The following is a 22,541-nucleotide window of genomic DNA, read 5'->3' as shown; positions in this document are numbered from 1 at the left end:
AAAGCTGCAGCAATAAGTATCAGTGTATGGAGATGACAAGAATCATGAAAGATGGAAAATAATAGCTTTGTCTTTCTTGAGTCAGATTATTGGATGTAACACAGAATTGCAAAGCTTTCATGTGCATCATTTAGTTTCCCTTTGGCCAAAATCATGTCATATACAAAGGGAGCTTTTAAGACTGAGTTGTTTTTAAGATTAAGGCTGTAATTCTGTTTCTACTTGTTTGGTAGTAAGCTCTATTCCGCTTTGTGAGATGGGTTAATTTTGGTTAGATAGGATCAGGCTGGATGTGGTTCACTATTCCCAGAAAAAGACAGGACCTTGAGTACTATACACTCTGACTACACATGTGGATCAGTGGAAGAGCCTCTACTTTGCATGCAGAATATTCCTGGTTTAATTCGCATCATCTCCAGCTAAAAGCATCAGGTGGTAGGTGATATGAAAGACCTCAGCCTGAGACCCTGGAGAGCAGCTGCCAATCTGAATAGATAATACTGACCTTGATGGACCATAACTGTGACACAGTATATGGTAGCTTCATGTGTGTTCATGTAAATCATCATAAGAAGGATTTCCAAAAATAGTAGAGAAGTCTGTAAGTATTGATTCAGGTGTTTAACTAGTGAATGTTCTCTTGGAAACTTACAAGTCATTTGTAGGCATGACCTCTCTTTCATACAAGAGGCTCAGCTAATTATGTTACAAACATTGTAAAGCAAACCCCTTACTTTGCAACCAGGAAGAACAGTTATAGCTAAAGCTAATTGGTTATAGTTCTGCCTGCCAGGGGTTTTTTTTGTTGAATTGCTGGTCTAACAGTGGATGACTGTATGTTAATGTGCTGTGTACTGAAGTACAAATTGCCTGTAGGAGAAGACTGGCCTTTAGTTTCACCACAGGGTATGTACAAAAGTGCATTTTCCAAGTTATAAGTGATAAAATGGCACTTGAAATTCTTGGGAGACTTTTTTGTATATATCAGGGATTGCCAACGGTAGCTCTCCAAATGTTTTTTGCCTACAACTCCCATCAGCCCCAGCCACTGGCTATGCCGGCTAGGGCTGATGGGAGTTGTAGGCAAAAAGCATCTGGAGAGCTACCATTGGCCACCCCTGGATATATGGTTTGTATCAGCACCATATATAATAGAGTTGTGCTATCATGCAGCAACATTATACTTTTAGTGATGACCAATATTGATATAGCTTGTAATATGTTTGTGTGTAGACAGCCAATGTGTGCCACTCTGAGGTTGTGTGTCAGTTAGTAAATATAATATCAGGCAAATACGGTCTTTATCAGGTCTAGAAACAAGGACTGTGCATGATTTTCTTTTTAACTTGCAAGTTTAATTTTCAAAACTTAGTAGCAGATATAGCTACTGCAGATGTTACTCAACTATGCAGACTCAAATTTAATTCATTCTGTAGGCAGAAGCACAGTCACAAAGACAATACATTCCTATTGCAGATTCTTAAAATAGTAAGCAACTAACAGTGCAATCCTAAGAACACATTTGTGGGAGTAAACCCTGCTGCATAAAATGGACCTGTTGCGATTGCTTACTTAGTCAAATAGTGGCAGTGATTTAAGTAAAAATCCTTTTTGGCAAAAACCATCTTAGCTCTTATGCTAATTTGACTACAGCATAGAGATCAGATTTACTGATATGCCAGATGTATAGAATACCTATTCTGTAAATCTGGCATATCAGTTACCTGTGTTACCTGTCACATATGGAGCAGTTGTCCATCTCCTGCTCACTGTTCTTGGTTTCTTTAATATTTCTTAGAGTTCAGAATATGGGAATTCTTCAGAGACCACATTACAAAGACAAAACAACCAGAAACATTGGTTGCCTGCAAAGAAAAAAGAACCAGATAAACTTTCCATTTTTCCCACTTTTGTGAATAACAGGTATAGAATTAACCAGACAGATCAATAATCCTTGCCTACATGTACTCATATGAATGCGGGTAAAAGAAAATGTTCCATAGAATAGGCAGGAGGGTATGAATACATGTATATTTTCATAAACAATATTCTTTTACAAAAATACAATTTCTGTATAATGAAAGAGTTGGTTCTAGCTAGCCTTTTTACTCAATTTTGCCTTTCCATCCTCACTACAACCCCCACCCCATATGGCTTGTCCGTGCAGGACTCATGGTAACTAGCATAACTAAAATTCTACCTACACTGCCATTGTGATACTTCGGGAAATAACTCTTTTATTGTTTTTATTGCACTGTGTATCTACTAAACTAAAAATCCCCTTGTAAAAATATTATGTATATTTTTGAGACATAAAATGAGACCAGTTTGCCTTATATGAGTATGGGTGGAAAAATTACCACCAATCATAGAGCAGTAATTCTCTAGAACAGTTTTGAGAAACTGAACCTCTTTGATGCTCCAAAGTTCTCCTACCCCTTGAATTCCCTCCCATTCAGAGCCACCACTATACTCATGAAATCTGCAGGAATTACAAAAATACCTCAGACTGACTAAAAAGAATGTTCTTTTTCAACTGAATAAACCATACAGTTAATCCATCCCCAGTAGAGAGCTTGCCCTATTGGCAAATTCACACTAGAAAGCCGCTGGCTTAACTTGCGTGCTTCAAGTTTTTCTCCTGTTTGGTTATATGTCTGAAGGAGCTCATTAGTTTCACCATGTATAAAAAGCCTGAAGGTGATAATACATCTTAAGTCTGTGAGCTGGAAAGGAAAATATCTGCTTCGTATTGAGAGTATGATAGAGTTTCATTACTTACAGAAGATATGCAACTGTAACCTTGAGTCTGGAGCAGTTTCTGAAAAGAATGGAAGGAAACTGATGGAGTTAAGAACCAAAGGGCCATGGGTGGAAAAAGTCCCAAGACTGTGGTCCTTGATGGAAAAATTGTGTCAGAAGTATTTCAGAAGGAGAAAAAAAAACATTTGGAGTTCTAATAAACATTTATGATGCTTGGCAGAACACTGGTAATTTTGCCAGGTGGACTTGAGGAACCTTCTCAGTCCTGAGAAAATACTTTCTACCACTCATGTAGACCTGCTAAATACCACACAGGTTAACTGAAACCATTGGGCAAGGCTCAGCTAAAGATCTCTAAGATAATAAGTAGGTATGTTGGCTCATGACATTAAATGCATAGTCCTGGTGTGTTCTACTGAGTATTTTATTTAGAGCAGCTTTCATGTAATACTGTTTTAACTTGCAGGGAATCCCATTACACCATTTAAATGTGTCTAAGCCACTCAAAGAATATGTGTTTTATATAGATGAACTATAAGTTACACTATTTAAAACCCACACCTCATGCTTAGTGAGCATGGAATGTCTTCATACACCCTCAGCTAGCTGGCTTCATACTGTCGAAGGTAGGGTTGCTGATCCCCAGATGGGGGCTCAAGATCTCCCAGGATGATAACTGCCCTCCAGATGACAGAGATCAGTTCCCCAAAAGAAAAGGGCAGCTTTGGAGGGTGGACTCTGTGGCATTGTACCTTCTGAGCTCCAGCCCTTCCCCAAACCCCACCTTTCCCAGGCTCCATCCCCAAAATCTCCAGGATTTTCCCAAGCTGATGTTGCCAGATCCAAATGTTACTATTCTAGTGTAGTTGCCATTCTCACATGCTTGATTTCCACACTGCATGCATAATTTCTTATCCTACCATATCATATTAATCAGGGCTTTTTTGTAGAAAAAGCCTAGCAGGAATCATTTGCATATTAGGCCACGCCCTCTGAAACTAAGCCAGCCGGAACTGCATTCCTGTGCATTCCTGCTGAAAAAAAGCTCTGATATGTATCATCCCAAATATATCCCACATAAGCATCTGCAGTGGGAATGGCGGCAAGGGACTTGATGGAACTACGGTACAAATTTAGTTAGGCCTGAGGGGAGGATCAAAGAGTATGGCATATACTCAAAAAGGCATATATGGAGTAATACCCTAAACCCTGTGCTGTATTGTACTGTTTTGAATATACCAGCAGGGCTAGAACAAATCTTAAAAACTGAGGGATTCAAGGACAAATCATATGTAAGCTGAAAACTCATACATTTACTTGTTTTGTTTCTAACAGATGAATAAAATCAAGAGTTTTCCTAGAAAAATCAGAAAGCAAAATATTAAAAGGCAGCAGACTAGATTTATGAAAGCAATTGTATAACTTATGTTAATGTCTGATGAAATTTCAGATATATACCAAATGATTAATGCCGTTAGAATTGTTACCCCAAATGTAAGTTCATCTTTAAAGTATAGAAACAAACGTTCCTGTGCAGCATATTAGAACTGCTTTGCTTGGGCATAACAGTTGATAATGCATATTAAGGGGGGTTCTAACTTGCTAAGGTGAACATAACCAACATAGACATTTGCATCGGGGAATCATTACAAGCTGAGAAAAGAGGCTGAGGTCAAGAGGAGGCAAGGCATGTAGAAGGGTGGAAGGCATGCAGCCAGGTCCTGTATATTCTGGATACAATTTTATAGATTGTGAGTAAAAGTTTAAAGATGCTTCAGGATAATGTTTTGCTTAATATATTTATAAATCATTTTGATGAAGGACGTATAGTTTACAGATTCTCTCTCAGCCTAACTTATTTCCAGAGTGGTGGTTGTGAATATAAAATGGAGGCATGGAGGTAAGTGTTGTAAGCTGCTTGGGTCCTCATTTGGGGAAGCGTGTATAAATAAAGAGGCCAAGATATGAATCCTGTGGAAGATATCACAGAAGGGTGTAATTTAGAAAGCAGTAATGAACTACACTACATCAGAATATTACCAATCTTCAGTGGTTGGTTTTAGGTTTTACTCCAGACTAGGAGTTTCATTCACCTGGCCTTTTCATCAGTTTTTGTCTAGGTTTTTCCTTCTCTTCTTGTACTTTGCTGTTTGTTTTAACTGTTTTGATTGAATTGGGTTTGTTTTATTTCATGTTTTGAAGTGTTTTGAAATAGAGTCACACCCTTTGAAGCCAATGGTATTAGAAGGTTGGAATATTGTTTAGGATTCCATTGTTAATATTGCTTTTATTGGCTTACTTTAATTGTTATATTATGGTTTTATATTTGAAAGCCTCCCTGAGAGACTTTGGAAAAAATTAATCAAACAAAACAATGCATCACCACAAATCAACATCTTACTTCACCATACCATCAATGGTACTATAAGAATTCTGATAGATTGCTGGCCACAGTGTTGATGGGACCATATCTGCTACCAACACAAGTACTGGGTTAATGTAAGGAGCGGGGTTGGGGTCCTTTGACCCCTCCCTGTTTAGTTTATATATAGTTACAATATACAGTATTTTTTGCACCATAAGACTCACTTTTCCCCCCAAAAAAAGTGGAGGGAAAAGTGTGTGCGTCTTAAGGAGCAAATACTGCAAAAAATTCACACAAATGCCTCTAAATTCACACAAACGGCTCTAAAAACTAGGTGCGTCTTATGCTCAGGTGCGTCTTATGGAGCGAAAAATACGGTAGTTTATATATATATACACATACACATACACACGATGCAGTTTCATGCTGACTGCAAGCATTTGGCTACAGATGGAAGACAGAGACAGCTGCTTCTACAGGGTGGTAGCAATAAGAGATCACAGAAGTTATTATTGAGAAGGAGGAAGCTCTCGTACTCTTCTTGACAGGCATCAGATATGCAGTCCTATACATTTATGTTACTTTGAGTCCATTGACGGGCTTTGAAAGGTTCTGAGTAATGTCAGATTAACCTTATCCCTTTTTTTGGAGGACGTTATTACCTTGCTGAATCAGGGAAATGCTGTAAACATAGTTATCTTGATTTCAGTAAGACTTTTGATAAGGTTCCACATACTATTCTTGTTGACAGGTTGGTAAAATGTAGTTTGGATCCTATTACTGTTAGGTGGATCTGTAGCTGGTTGATAGATTGCAACCAAAGAGTACTTGTTAATGGTTCCTCATCCTCTTGGAGACAAGTGATAAGTGGAGTGCCTCAAGGATCTGTCCTGAGACCTGTTTCGTTTAATATCTTTTTGTTTAATGTGCTATAGTGTTTACCCTTCAAAGCAGCCATTTTCTTCAGGGGAACTGATCTCTGCAGTTGGAGATAAGTTGTAAAAGCAGGAGATCCCCAGGCAACCATCCCTGGAGGCTGGCAACCATTTCTTCCTATTTGCCAGGATATCCATGCTAAATCTCATGATATCCTTGGTAGATCATTATCCCAATTTTTGCCTTTTGAGAATACTTAGCTAAAAATATTTGCATAAAATTTCTACACAGTTTACACAAGTTTTCAGTGTAAAAATGTATCAAATATAAATATTCTAGTGTTGCTCTATAATCTTCCTATATTAATTATCTTCATGATTTGACATAGTTTACATTCTTTTGTTTATTCCAATGAGCTATGTATATTTAAAAGGTTAAAGGAATTATTTTCCCGTCTCAATCTCTTGGTACACATTAGTATGTAAGAAGGCAGGAAGGTTGTAAATAAACTACAAGCAAATCCTCCAAAGCAGTGTTTGAAAAGTTGGTTAAACGATCAATGGATAAAATAGCTAATGGAAAGTTGTGAAGCATTTTGATGAACATCCACTTTCTCAAAGTCCCAGCTTCGAAACCAGGCTTCTTGAGACATTTGTTCATGGAGGGTTTCCATCATAGATTTCAATGTGGCTGAGAATATTCACACAAATAGCTTAGTTTTTAAGTTCTTTGCTGTTTTCAGCACATTGAATTAGTTCATTACTGCTGCATATATAGTGGGAAATAGCATCTGTTTACACAGTAATAATATAAAAATTACTTACAAGTAACAGAATAAGCAGCAATTTGCAAAAACTAATCATATTTGTGCACTAGTCTGCAAAAAGTAAATTGTTAATTCATACACACAGGGGAATAAGCTTGCTGGCTGAAGCAATTTGGTATTAGCATTAAGGGTAATATATTGAGCACAGAATGTCACAAAAGCAGTGAAACAGGGCACAGAGTGTAACTGTCTTCTCACCAGTAGTTAGTGATTTGAACACTTGAAAGAATTCAGAGAAAATGAGATGCCAGAAGATTGTGTCTTAGTTCAGATATAATAGAGACTCCCTCAGGCTCACATGCTCTGCCATACACTGTGTACTAATTAATTAATTCTGGTGTTTCAGCAAGCCATAGTTTTGCTTTCCAGAAGCATACTATGGTTTGTACTTCCCCATGTGAACAACAAATTACGACTTGCTAAAATAGCCAGAAATCACTAAGGGAAGGTTCACATGTGCAGAAGAACAAGGTTGCAGAAACCTCAGTACCAATGGACTGTACTACTCGGAACTCCCGGTGGGAGATTCTGGCTTTGAATATCATTTCACATTAAAATGATCCATGAAAACAGCATAGGAGGGGAAAGAGTTTCTTCTCTCTCTTTGCTCGCTATGTTGGGTTTCTATTGGTGAGAAGTTTGAGCATTCAAAAATGGGATCTTCCATGATCCTTCACTTCCTTTAGACCCCAGCCACTGCATGTGTTAACTAGTTACTGCACTTGAAGACAGGAAGAAAAGGGAATGGAGTGCATGACTCCTGGGCATTTTTCAGGCTCATTCATATAGTGCCAGTTTGGTTTTGTGATTCTCACTGAAGGATTCTCCTTCAGTGAGAATCAGACCTCTTGAATCACTCCGACTGAGTTTGAAACATGGTAAGATTGAAGTGCAATTTTCTCCCGTCTTCAGGTCAGATGCAACATTTACTGAACTATGTACTTTGTATTGCAGTTTTCAAGCTATAAGATTTTATAATTTAAGTAATTTGAGGGATTTATTGGCAAATTGTAGAGCAAATGAGCAATGAGAGGTTGTTAATTATATCAGCCAAACCTAATAAATTGGATTTATATTTCTCATTTACCGGCATTACAAGATGCTCTGACAAGCAGATGTGTGAAAGGATTGCATATCTAATTCCAATGTAATTTCTTAAATGTCTTCAAATAATAGGCAATGGGTAATATGAGAGAAAGAGAAAGAAAAGGGAGAAGGACTAAAGTTAGGTGAAGAAATCCTGAGGTCCTACTTCATATACAGAGGTACTCAAGTAAAGTGAATAAAAATCAGAAATTTGGTGCTGTAATTGTGGAATCGTGCTGTAATTGTGGATTTTTTCCCCTATATCAGTTTATCTGGCACCAAGCATTCTGACTTCAGGTGAATACATTTTTGTATCCCCCACAATTTTTTTGTAGATTTTTTTCCCCCTGTGGCTTAGCTGTTAGGGTCCCTTTATGCTTCTTTGAGCTCCATGGCCCAGAGTGGTAAAGCTGCAGTACTGCAGTCCAAACTCTCTGCTCATGACCTGAGTTCAATCCCAGTGAAAGCTGGGTTCAGGTAGCTGGCTCAAGGTTGACTCAGCCTTCCATCCTTCCAAGGTTGGTAAAATGAGTACCCAGCTTGCTGGGAGGAAAGTGTAGATGACTGGGGAAGGCAATGGCAAACCACCCCGTAAAAAGTCTGCCATGAAAACGTCATGATGTGACATCACCCCAGAGTCGGAAACTACCTTTACCTTTTTTTTATGCTTCTTTATTGTTTAATTTTTCCTTGTGCTTTTGGTTTTTACTACATTATCTTTTAACAATGTATACATTGGTGTTTTGTTCTTTTATTTTTTTCTTGGTTTTTTTTTTTTTTTAAAAATGCCTTGGGAACAGTTTTGTAAGAGGTAGAGTCTAAATTACGGGAAAGGGCGGGCTATAAATAAATAAATATCTAAATAAATAAATTTATTTCAATAAATTTAAAAAAAAAACCTTTCTGCCAAATGTTATAGGAGAAGATAATATTGGATTTTTACCCATCCCTTCACTCTGAATCTCAGAGTCTCAGAGCAGTTTACAATCTCCTTTACCTTCCTCCCCCACAACAGACACCCTGTGAGGTAGGTGGGACTGAGAGAGCTCTCACAGAAGCTGCCTTTTCAAGGATAGCTCTGCGAGAGCTTTGGCTGACTCAAGGCCATTTCAGCAGCTGCAAGTGGAGGAGTGGGGAATCCAACCCGGTTCTCCCAGATAAGAGTCCGCACACTTAACTACTATATTAAACTGGTTGTCCTACACCAAACTGACTTGTAGTATATGATACAGGATTACAGTCACCAGTATTAGGAAAATGGCTTCAATAACTTTATTGAGTTTTTAATCTGTGAGAACATACTTTTTTTTTTTTTTTAGGGGAGAAGTGTTAGTTTTATAGCAGAGGAAATAAATGCCACAGCTGAGTGTCACTGCGGAATCTAGGAATAAACAGCCCCTGCTGTGGAGAGCCCTGGGACAGTCTATCTTCGTTGATGTAATTATTAAGAGAATGGCTTTCCCAATGGCTGGTACAAATGATTACTACTGATAGATGGACTAATAAATTATTGTATCTTTTAAAGAGGTAATGATGAGACCACTATAGAAATACTGTGTTAGAGTTGAACAACTATCGACTCTATTCTTACAGAAAGGTAACTTTTTGGATACGTTGAAACAAGAGCAATAGAGAGTTTTGTGGCACCTTAAAGTCTGGCAAATTTATTGTGGCTTAAGTTCTTGATTGCCAGAGACCACTGTTGTTCAAAATAATCACCTAAGTATACTATCCACATGTAAAACCTTATGCCACAATAGCTTTTAAAGCACCACAAGACTTTGGATTTAAAATGTTCGCTTTAAAGTGACCCCAAATGAAAGAAAGTAATTGAGTCAGTTCTTGTCTACTCAACATCATTCTTTTCCACAATAAATCAAGAAGTTAAGTGAGTTGACCTGGTGGCTTTTTCAGTGTTCCTCCATGATTTCTGATATTATATTTAGAGACTTCCTACCACTATTTTTTTGCCCTGCCCAGATCATAGCTTTTTAAATCCTAGTTCAATGAAGCAGCTGTTTTGATTGTATACAGACAAAAGAAATGGTTTCCCTAGCAACAGGTTCCAGGTAACACTCTAGTTAGCAACCCTATTCTCACCCACTCAAGTTTCCTTTACTTAATCGGTTCACAAGGTGAAGCCTTACAAACGCAGATTAGTATTCAGTCAATAAGATCATTTCAGCTGATCTGAAAGGAAAGGCTAAGGACAGGTAACTGCATTCCTTCATTGCTCCAGCTGGAGCTGTTGAAGAGATTTCCACTTTAAATTGAGATTCAGTAACACATTGGGCTTTATAGGGGTTATGATACTCTTTTGAACTGAAATCAGGAATTAGGCACTGCTCTCTTTTTTTGTTGTTTCCCTCCTCTGCTAGTTCTATCTAGAAAACAATTATTTTTGCTGTAAAGCAGCTCCCACAACAGCATAACTGTTGAATTAGTAGTACTAGCTAAAACATGAGATACCTAAACAGATAACTTATACATAGTGAATCACTTTTAGAGGATCATATTAGCCTGAAAGATCTGCACTCATCAGTTTCAATGCTCAATTCAAAGTGCTTGTTCTTACCTTTAAGGTCCTAAATCCCTTGGGGCCAGTGTACCTGAAGGACCATTCCCTTCCATATCATCCAGCCTGCCAGTTAAGTTCTGCTCTCTGTGCCCCTGCCTTCATAGTTGGGCAGGTGGTGACAAGAGAAAGGGCATTTTCTATGGCAGCATCTCACCTTTGGCATGTCGTCCCCCTTGAGGCTCACCTCATGCCTACTTTACTCTTTTAGGCGACAGGCCAACTCATCTCCTTACCCAGGCTTTTGATTTGTGCTTTATCTTATCAGCTTTTTAATGATCTGCCTCTGTTTTATGTATACTTCTTATACTACATGTCCCAATGACTTGTTTTTCATATTGTGGTGATATTAATTGTAAGCCACCCTTAAATTGGACTCTGAAGAGGCAGCATAGAAACATTCTAAACAGATAAATGTAAAGGATAATATCTTTTTTTTAATTTTTGATAATTTTTGTTGAAGGATATTTTTAATAGCTAGTACTTTGTAATTTCAAAATATATTAGCCAACAGAAGCAAATGCTGTTACTTTTTTCTGCTCAACAGAATACTTTCTTATAGCCCCCAAAATCTCCATAGATTAGTAAAAACAATGTTCTGTTTTCAAGGACTTGGTCCCCCTCTCCCAAATTCTTCTGTCTCTAATATCTTGAGGGATGTCACAGTATGTATGATTCTTTCCGGTCCCACATAAAATGGTGCAGTCAGTCATTCAGTCTCTTTTCACAGTTCTTCATTATGGTTTCCACTCAGGTTCAGGTTATGGCTCCCCCCCCCCCCTTTTCTGCATGATATTGTTGCATAATTTTTTTAGTCTGTCTGATTTCAGCCCTTATGCTTCATGGGGATGCCATTATATGGTGAATCTACCTCTTTTTTTTGTAACTCTGTAAATAAATTATTTAGCGAAGTACTAGTGCTGTATATTATATATGTGTAAAAATGTTTAGAAAGATATTTCCACTTTTCTCTCCATCTCTGAGTAATTTCCTTCATTGGAAAAGACAATGACGGATTTCTGGAATTTTCAAGTTTGGCTCTAAAGGTTCAGGAAGAGCTCCCTAGTATAGGCTAATTTAGAAGTGCTTAAAAAACTGCTGGCAATCTGTCTTTCCCACATACAAGTACCATTAAACTGCCAACCTTTGTTATATTAAAAAAAACCTCAAATGACTTCATATCCCAATAGAAAATGAAGATTTACATCCTGAAATTTTTAAAACTTGTAAAAGCCTTATGAGTAGACAGAAGGAAATGTGTCAGTATGGAAAGTTTGCAATTCACTGTAGCAACCATTAAAGATTAGAGGAAAAAACCGATTATGAATTCTCATGGAGGGACTTGTTCTTTATATTGCTATCTGTTTGCACCTCCTAGTGAAGGAGGTGAGTGTTTCTTCATTTGAATAAAAATGCTATGATTTTTTTCTAAAATAGGGGTTCCCAACATGGGCACCAGGGCACTCACTAACTTTGTTGGCACCTGTCAAATGTTTTTTTTTAAAGTGTGCAGTCATGTGGAGCTTATGCCCGGTGAAGCTTCTCTTTGGCTGTGCAGATTTTTAAAAAGTTGCCTCAGGAGTAGTTCACCACAGTGCAAGGTTCTTCATGGCATGACTGAAGATAAGCTGTGTATAATCAAGAAAATATTTTATTTTCTGTTAAATGGAGGTTTTTCCTGAAATGTTGAAAAAATTACTATTATATACTTAACATCACTCCCTGACATTTTGACTCCCAACTCACATGGCAATCATTTTGCCTACCACCTTGTATCAGAATTCCAAAGGTGCCCACAGGCTAAAAAAGGTTGGGGACTCCAGGTTTGAGAAGATATTCATGAAGAACTTCAGATAAGAGATTCGACTGACATTATAACTTACATAGGCAACAGAATGATGAAACATATCTCTGTAAAAAAAAAAGTTTTAACTTACAGTATTCAAATATTGTTTTAGTAAAGAGGAACTTCTAAAAATGTTGGACCACAAAAACAGACACTTGACAATGATGACATAAATATGTACAAGATGCTGCCATTTTATTGTCACCCTAACCTAACACTGGTCTTTCAATTTAATAGTAATTAACACCTCTTTAACTGTTCACATTTGGCTTATAGTATGTCTCTTAATGTTACATGTTGTTTGAAAAACTGTAAAGATGCATGATTGTGCTATTTCTGTTTAAGTTGTTTCTGATTAATATCTTCACTGTCCAGTGTTCTTTCAATAAGGGTACCGACCACAATACCTAAGATATTCAGAAAGAAAGAAAAATTATACTTTTGGCTTTTAATACTAGTAGATTTTTCCCCATTATAAAACAATGAAAGTTTGGGAGATGTTTTAAATAGAAATGATCACACACACAAGAACACATTTGTCCTTTAACTACTTTTTAAAAAACTCTTTGAGTGCAGGAAGATTCTTTTCAGTTTTTAACTTGCAAATTGACTACATATTGCATTATACCTGCTGGTAAACAGGGGGGAAAAACTGTTTTGCAGCAATAGGAGCAATGATCATGCCATGGTCCCAAACTAATGGGAGTATTACTGTCCAAAAGTCTCTGTGATAGGGTTGCTCTCTCCTCTTTAATCTTAGAAATTCTCTGCAAATGCAGTTGCTGCCTCTACACACACAGTTAGCTGTATCCATGGGGGTCAACCCATCGCATGTGGAACTCATTGTGAGCAGTGGAGTCTTTATATCATGGTGATGGTTTGATAAAATATGAAGTTTATGCTTCAGATCCTTAAAATGCTGGTAATTATCATGTCCAAAGTATACATGGAAGCCAAATTTGTATACTTCACAGACTACAGTTCATAGGCACACATTGCAAATGAACACATACCCCATGGGAAACCTTCCAGTAATGACTTTGCCCCATGATGTCAAGGACAGGAAGCAAGTTTTGATCTCACCGCAACAGTGTCCCAAGTAGTGCATTTCTTTTTGAGTTTGAATAGCAGCCATACATACATTCTTGCTGAGAAAGTAAATGGATTTTTTATCCTTTGAGATGCAAACTGAATCTGCTCCCTGACACTACTGATTCCAACCACTGAGAATCACATCTGCACACCCCAGCTAGGGTTCTACATTTGGTGGGTCTACCTGAGCTGAAAATCTACCTGAAAAATACCTTACGACTGTTTAGGGGGTTTTGTTAGATTTTGCCTTCCCAAATGTATCTGGGTTTTCTCAGGAAAACAAACGAACAAAAAATCCCCCCCCAAAAATCCCAGGTGTATTTGGGAATTACCAGGCAGATCTGAAAACAGCAGAAAGGCAGGCGCTGATTGCTCCCAACTCTCAGCTATTTGTTGGGCTTCTGCTGAAGTCCCTTTAAAGTTTAAAGGGACTACAGAAGACAACCCAAGGATCAACTGTGCCAGTGGGAAGTAGACTGTTCCTGCTTCCTGCCTGCTCAGCTTGGGGCTGGCTTCTCATCCAGCCCTGTTTAAACCATGCTGCAAAAGAAGCCAATCCCAGGATCATCTGTACCACTGGGAACAGATTGCTCCCTGCAGGATGGGCTTTGCACTGGCTTCTCCTGTAGCCTTGTTTAAACTGGACTGTTCCCATGAGGAGCAGATTGTTCCTCACCAGCTCATCTTTGCACAAGCTTTAAAAAAACCTGTTTTTCTTCTTGGGTTTATTGGACCCCAAAAATTCAGGATTTCTGAAAAACTCCCAAATTCAAATACCGTACTTTGAGAATCCAGAATTTTTTTTTATTTTTATTTTTTTGGGGGGGGGGTCCAATAGACTCAAACTGAAAAATACACTTTTTTTTTAAATTGCATACCCCTAGCCCCAGCCCTTCATCGGTTTGATCCTCTTATAGAGAAAATGGCAGAAACTAGCCTTTACACATTCAGAAAGTACTCTTTTAAAAAATATATAGGCTTTCCAAATGTGCTGACGCTTACACCAGAGGAACTGATTGGGCAATTAATCAAGAGTTGTGGGCAGTTGACAAATATGAAATTTGAAAGTTCCACAGTATTAGCTCTTCGGGAATTTAGACTTTTTGTACAGTATTAAAGCATAAGCTATCTATGAGGAAAATAAGTTCACATGTGATAAGCTTATTCTTTTCATTCTTTGCATCTAAAGAGGGTGGGTGCATTGACTTCATTCTAGTATTGACATGCTGATAGGTTCTAGACATATAAATTATCCTTGTTTCACCCAAACTTCACCAAAAGGCCTCAGTGTCTATAAAAATCTGAAGTTTTATCACTGAACTTCAAATAATGGCTATAAGTGTTGAACTGGCCTCTGGTAATGGCTATGTTTTACAAAGAGACACAATTCACCTCTTATTTATTGACATCTTCTTGAAATATTCCTGAGCCTTAAGTTAAAATTAAGTTCTGCCTTAATTTATATTCATGTAATGACTTCAAACAGAATGTATCATTGTTTCTTCTACTGAGGAGCAAAATCCTTAACTGCCAAAATTATAAAAGGGAATATAGATGAAAAACTAAGAAAGCCCTAACAATACCTATAATATTGGTTGTATAGGGATAAAAGTTTTTTTCAGTGTCCAAAGTATAATTCTTAAAACAATTCTGCAGTTTGGTCACTGTTTTGGTATGGCGCATGGTACCTATTATTGAAAGGTGGTCTGTATTTGTACTAATACAGAGAATGCCAGTTTAGAAATGAGCCTGATTGCATGGTTCATTTTGTTCTCCTTTGTAGAGCCAGGCTGCGGCCCACTACAAAGGCACTAAACATGCCAAGAAGCTCAAAGCACTGGAAGCCATGAAAAATAAGCAGAAATCTGTAACTACCAAGGACACCGCAAAGACTACCTTCACTTCCATCACTACCAATACCATCAATACCAGCTCTGACAAAACAGGTTAAGCGATAATCTCTGTTGTGGTTTTATTTCTTTTATTATTTTATTTTCCTTGTTTACCGCCATGTCCGTTTGCTTATGTGCTTGCCACATTGATTCATGCTTGATCCATCATTCTATGTAATATTGATTTCTTTCTTCTTTGCAGTACACTTTGTGAGAATAAGGTAATCATAACCACTCAAGGAACTGATTTCTCTTGTGCACAAAACATGTTTGTTGTCATTTCAGGCATGAATGCATACGTAATATTTATGGCAAGCAAACACTCAAGTAAAAACTGGCCCTGAACCTTCTTGTCTGTATGCAGTGCATATCCATGCAGATGTCTTATGACACAGCTTGTTATAAACACAGCAAATAGCACTAATTGAGAGACTGGAAGCCTCCGATAATAGCATTATTCATCAGAAATGTATTGCTGTAAATTCTGTGCACTGTGTTATTATTTTAATGGGTGTTGCATGATTTCAAGTTCTATAATAGTTACATAGCCGCACCAGCACACTCTTAAAGAGGTAAGTGTGACTTTTATTCTGCTTGCATCATGCTTTAGATTGAGGGGGGATGAATGGAGGACTAATTGTGTTTCTTCTTCTCGTCTTAATCAAACACGTGGTGGGCAGCTGGTGAAAGTGATGAGATCTGAGTAGCCTGGTGTTTAAAATTTGAGCCATTGTCTGGGAGACTTCAAAGCCAGGTAGTTGCAGTGCCTTAAATGAAAGAATTGATCTTGTCACTTTCTGCAGTGTGTGTTTGTACCATACAAAACCATGAGAGGCAGACTTGAAAGATGTGCAGAAAAGTTGTTTGTTTCTGCTGCGTCAGGAGTCATTTGATACAAAGATCTTCTTTTTGGTTTAACATACCTCAAAGCTGCATGACATGGGGTTGCAGCATTTGCTCTGTCTTTGTACTTAAAATCTATTCTTCTAATCATGAGTCATTGTTAACGAAATACAGTTTATGATGCAATGGATTGTGTATGTAAAGTGCCATCAAGTCACAACCAACTCATGCCTACCTGATATGGTTTTCAAGGCAAGAGACTAACAGAGTAGTACCCTTTCCAAAAAGACAACCTTTGGGCTTTGGAGTGTGATGGGGTGTATGGCTATCCTATTTACTAAACCCATCAGAGTGGAGTATTATTTATCTGACATCTCTCATAGGAGAGTCTTGCCACCCACTGATGAGCCTTTCTTTTTCAATTTGTTTGTCATACATGTGCCATTTTTAATATGCATTGCTTTAATATGCATCACTCTTACACTGGCTTGTTTTGAAGCTTAGAGATAGTTGGTTCAGCACCACCCAGTGACTCCCTAGCACTGACCAAAGTTGAAAGAGTCTGTAAAATGGTGCCGAAATGCACAGCTGTGTGCAGTTGTATTGCTTCAAACTTGTGCAGTTGTGCTAGGAATGTAAAACACAGAAATAAAGACCCAAAGAAACAAAAACTAAGCGATACATCAGTTCACCTGAACCAGTTAGCTTTGAGCTACATATAGCATTCAAGAAATGGCAGGCAGTGTAAGAGAATGATCTGGAACCATTTGCTCTGAGCAGCCAACAACCACTATTCTGTGGTTTGGATTCTATTGGCTGAAATCTGAAAAATCCCAGCATTTGAACAAGACGTAGAAATAGATGCCCTCTATTTATTTGTTTGTTTGTTTTATTATATTCTATTTACAGCCTGCCCTTTCCCAAATGGGCTTTGAACGGGTAACAACAATCAATAATACAAAGTTAAAATCAGATTCATATAATAAAATAATATAAAAACAATATAACAATTTAAAAACAAACTCTAATTCTATAGTTCGTGGTATCATTTGCCCCCACTCCTTCCATACATCCCCCAGCTGGTATAAGATAAATGGCTGGTATAAGATAAATCTGCCTCCTTTCAGCTCTATAATCTTTGAATTCTCAGGTATTCTTTGTGTTAATGACGTTAATCAGCTGTTGGTTAGCTCAGCTTCAACTCAATTTGACAGTAATGCTGCATAGTATTGATTTTCTATACATTATTAGTGAAAGATTGGATAATAGTAAATTCATTGTGCAGAGAAGTTCAGCATTTCCATGGTCACTTCACACTGACCTGGACATGTAAGAATTATTGATTTGGAATCTTTGGATTATATCATCAACTTCATAATATGTAAATGTTAAGAATGTTGTTTGTATTTTATATATATGTATCCAAATTAATAAATATGGCACTATATCTACACAAATCTGATCTCTCCCATCTGTAAGAAACTTGTTGATTGTATATTTTAATGATAGTGGTAATGTGATTTTGTTAGTATTCATACCGTAGTATTCATATCTATCTTAAAGGGTTGAATCATTAGGAAATCATCTTGCTTGCATTTCTTTTTGCTGAATTGTGGCACAGCCTTAGCAGGCATATAGAAAGACCATTTCTAAAACACCACAATGGAGTGTTCTGATGTCATTCCAAATGTGATTCATCTCCTGGCAAACCCAGTGTTCACTTTTTATTGGCCTATTGGTACTTTCTTCTCAGTTGGTCAGTCTTAATGAAAGGATTTAAGCTGAATGTCTAAGGGATATGTAAACTGTATTCCCTGTCTTACAGTGTAGAGTGCTTCATTTCTGGTATTGGTATCCTGGAAATTCATGGAAGGCTTGCTTTGCAACATGTCTGTACTCTATTGTTCCTGCAGCTGTTCTTGGTTTTGATCTGGGAACATATAAGAGAGAAGGATCAGAAATGATTAAGACTTGAAAGCATTTACCCCAGCACTTAGTGCAACCCAATATCAGCCATGTATCAACCCAAGTCATTGAGCTCATTTGTAGGTATGCTAATATTCAGGGATTTGGAAAAACATGGGACCTTTGACACAACAGGTGTGAACAGAAGGGGGCTACTCTCAGATGAATAAGGTATAAAGTTACTAGATAAGATAGGACTTTTATCTTAAAGCACTGGTGGCTTTGGTCATCTTTGGAAGTTCCGCCTGATGAGTACTTATGAGAATAGCTGCATATGCTGTCCATAACAGTCTATAACAGATTTAATAAAATCTCAAGTACTCATGGATTCATTTCAGGGTTTTTAGTTTTGGTTTAGGGACTTGGGTGGCAAGCAAGACAACATAATTTGAAAGTCAGTCTTGTACTAAAGGCGTTAATATACTGACTAGCCTAGTAATTATAATAATAGCATATAAAACAAAAGTCTAAGTGTTTTGTATCAGGGATTTTGCCACTGCCTTATAATTTTTTTTTAAAAAACCCATAATCTCATACTAGACAATCAGCTAATTTTATACATTAAATAAATTAACTTGTGCCAAAGAGGAATGGTAGATTTATCTCTGGGAAAGGTGCCAATGTCAGTGATGTAAGGAATGCAGTTTTAAAAGCATGCCAGTGTACAATGATTATGGTGATTTTGTTAGTCCTTTTGATGAACAGAATGGTGCAGCATTTTCATGTCATTTGGGACAATAAAACTTTTCAGAGCTTCTAGTTGGTTTTAAAGCTTTCAAAGTTCTTTAAAATATCTAAAATGGTGCAAAAGACTCCAGGGTAGGATGGTGGTGGTAGTGGCGGTGATGATGATGATGATGATGATGATGATGATGATATGGGGAAAATAACCCTTGATTCAATTTTGGTAACTTTCTTTACAAAGTAAGTGTGGGTTTTGTTTTTCTTTTTTGTTTTGTTTTTTTGTAAAAGCATAGCAGAGCCATGCAGGACAAGCACAGTGGCACAACAAATACATTGGATATCCAAATCCCACATTCTGCTTCAATTCCTGACCTCTTCAGTTACAAAAACAGGAAGCAGGTCTTGGGAATGAAGCCTTCGCTTGACACCCCGAGAGCCAGTGACAGGACTGATTGTGCTGATCATTGTTCAGATTTACTACTAACGACTGGAGAGCCAGTTTGGTGTAGTGGTTAAGTGTGCAGACTCTTATCTGGGAGAACCGGGTTTGATTCCCCACTCCTCCACTTGCACCTGCTAGCATGGCCTTGGGTCAGCCATAGCTCTGGCAGAGGTTGTCCTTGAAAGGGCAGCTGCTGTGTGAGCCCTCTCCAGCCCCACCCACCTCACAGGGTGTCTGTTGTGGGGGAGGAAGGTAAAGGAGATTGTGAGCCACTCTGAGACTCTTCGGAGTGGAGGGCACGATATAAATCCAATATCTTCTTCTTCTTCTTCCATCAAATCCCTCAGTTTTTAGTATACTTAAGTACACAACACACTCTACACTTTGTTCAGTTCATGTTTGTACAGTCTAGGTTTTAGTTCTTCATGTTGTGGGTGAATGAAACTCTTGCAAAAAGTGCCATGGAGAGCAAGAATTAATTTTTGAGCTTCTGTATCACAGTGGCAAAGAGAGTGAGCTGTGATTTGGGAAGAGCCTCACTGGATAGGCATAGACAACTCACTTTCCCTCAGACCTTGTTCTGTAAAAATGAAGATTACAAACCACTGTGATTGTTGTAAGACTGTAACAAAATAATGTATGCAAAGTGGTTTGACACTGAAAGCTATATAAGTGCTAAGTACTTATAAAGCTTTTAGAAGATGATATAAGTGATCGTAGGGTATTGTGTTAGGTCTACTAAGGTCATTAGAAATTATGTATCTTTCCTTGGAAACTGTGTGTCTTTTAGTGGGGGAAGGAGAAGAACCTTTTTTAAACTGTAAAACTATGCTTGAAAGATTTGTGATTCAAAGTAAACTGAGAGAAGGTCATATTGTCGTCCCCACCAATATATCACCTACAGACATTGGTTAAATAGTGGATAAGTTGTCAACAACAGTACATTGGTCAAAATTTCTGCTAACTGGTTCCATGTGCTTTCTATACCTCTTAGAAAACTTTCAGTGTCAAGTAATAAAGCATATGAGAAAGGTTCCTCAAAGTGCAACTTGGAGCAGGAAGAAAAGGATCTACTTATGTTGTTTATACCATTAGTTTTTTGGCAGAGAATTATTCCAGCTGGGAGCTGTAGGCAAATTGGAGGTGGTCTGGAGTAATAAGAATGACAGTTGATCCAGGAAATTAACATCTTCTACTGTGCATTAACATGGCATTTTCAAAAAGTGCTTCAAATTGTAGCTCTTAGTTTTACCATTTCAGGCCTGTTCATGTTTACTCTGAAGCAAGCCCTACTGAGTTTAAGGCTACATATTCCCCACCACCCATGCTTTAATGAAATGTTTACATGCTTTGGTGGAGTAAATAATTCAATACATAGCCTTGGCGAGCACATTCAGGAGAATGTACCACTCTTGAAGCAAGTCAGTCCCTTTATTTACCATGCCCAGGAGTGGCATGGAAGTGGCTAGCTCTCGGAAGAAATCTACTTAAAGCACTTTTGTGTAATTGCATCTCACTTAAAGGGCACAGTTCCATCAAAACTAAGCACTTTTAAATTCCATCCGTTTCTTTTCTGTGATACTAAAGTCAAAGAACATGCTATCTAATATCTCTATTGCATTGAACTTATAAAAAGAAAAATCCATAAGACTTTTTGATCACTCTAAGTAGATGGCATGTTTGGACTGAAATATTTTAGTCTTCCAGAACATTTTGGCTGTTGACCTAACAATAGCAGTTCTTTTACAAAGGAATTTCAAATGCAGATTAGAAAAAGAGACTGCTGACTTGTAACTGATAATGAAACTCAAGACAATGCATTATCCTGGACTGAATCAAGATCTAGGTTTCCTGTCTCATTACCAATGCTGATTTCTCCACGCCTACTCCACGCCTGCATATCATACCTAATCCAGTCATACCTGCTATTGTCATTCATCTGAAATCACTCTACTGTCTAATTATAAGTATAGATGGACTCACATTCTAGCTGTATCTGAAGAAGTGAGCAGTGACTTACAAAAGCCCATACCCTGCCGCAAATTTTGTAAATCTTTAAGGTGCTACTAGCTTGTTTCTACTATCTGAGGATGACAGGGATGAATGAGGTACCATCAAGACCCCCTCCCTACCCAGAAACCCTTGATTCTGAGACCTCCATCACAGAACCTTTCTGTGAAGCCTGAGCTTCAAACAGTGCTGCTAGCACACAGGTTTCCAGGACAGTGAGCCCCCTGCCTTCTAGCACCAAATCCTAGACTACCAGTTCCCTACATTCTCTTATCACCCAATGGGAGCAGCAGAGCCCATGAGCAGACAACTCAGTGACAACAAAGAGAAGAAGACAAGGTGGCGGTGGAGGAGGAGATTGGATTTATGCTTCAGCCTTCACTCAGAGTCTCAGAGCAGTTTGCAGTCTCCTTTCCCTTTCCCTCCCCACAACAGGCACTCTGTAAGGTAGGTGGGACTGAAAGAGCTCTTTCAAGAAACTGCTGTTGAGCAGAACAGCTCTGAGAGAGTTATGACTGACCCAAAGTCACTCCAGCAGCTGCATGTGAAGAAGTGGAGAATCAAACCTGGTTATTTCAGGTAAGAGTCCAACCACTACACCAAGCTGGCTCTCAGGTGCCAAACTGGTAACCCATATCCAAGCTAAAGCCAGATAACTGCCTGAGCACATATATTGCTTTGCAGGATCAGGTCTCAACCAATTCCTGACCATGACAGTGGGTCTTCTCCAGATGAGTTGAGCCCTGGGCTAAGCAGAGCCTTCCTAATTCAACTAGCTTACATGGCCAGTACACTTCTGCACTCACTGTGTTTTTTTGGTGACAACTTGGAAGCCATGTACCTTATCACCTACCTTGGTTCTACTGTGAAGCTGACAGAATGCCCACCCTTTTCCAGTAGTTCTCTGCAACCTCAATACTGTGCAGTCTTTACTGTTCCACAATCAGATTTGCAGTGGGCTGCTGCTCCTCTCCCCCCCACCTCTGGATTATGAACACCCGGAACAGAAGCTGACAAATCCTACTCTGCATCTGAAAAACATTGTGTGAGTTCCTCCTTCTTCAACCAACTGCAATATCCTGGCCTTACTGCCAAAATAATAAATCTGTTCAATTCACAAGGATTTGCTAACTTCTGGTTGCAAGATATTCCAGCTCAAAAATTCCTACACACACTGTGAAAGCCTTGGACTGGTTGACAAATGACAGCATTCAAACATTTCATCCTCAACTAGACACTGATCATAAATCAAATCTTATGGGGCAAAATAATTCAT

At 38.3% G+C, this 22,541-nt stretch overlaps 1 protein-coding gene across 7 annotated transcripts in view; it reads left to right on the top strand.

Moving 5' to 3' along the window:
* ZNF385D (zinc finger protein 385D) overlaps positions 1-22,541 on the top strand; it is a 638,761-nt gene that overhangs the window by 537,643 nt on the left and 78,577 nt on the right. For all 7 annotated transcript variants that reach the window (XM_060248779.1, XM_060248777.1, XM_060248778.1 and 4 more), the window contains one exon: positions 15,213-15,375. In XM_060248779.1, the coding sequence (XP_060104762.1) occupies positions 15,213-15,375 (163 nt within the window). The remainder of the gene's footprint in view (positions 1-15,212; positions 15,376-22,541) is intronic.

Source organism: Heteronotia binoei, chromosome 10, assembly GCF_032191835.1.
Source record: "Heteronotia binoei isolate CCM8104 ecotype False Entrance Well chromosome 10, APGP_CSIRO_Hbin_v1, whole genome shotgun sequence".
In the NCBI taxonomy this organism is placed as follows: Eukaryota; Metazoa; Chordata; class Lepidosauria; order Squamata; family Gekkonidae; genus Heteronotia; species Heteronotia binoei.
This window is presented reverse-complemented; position numbering and strand designations above follow the sequence as displayed.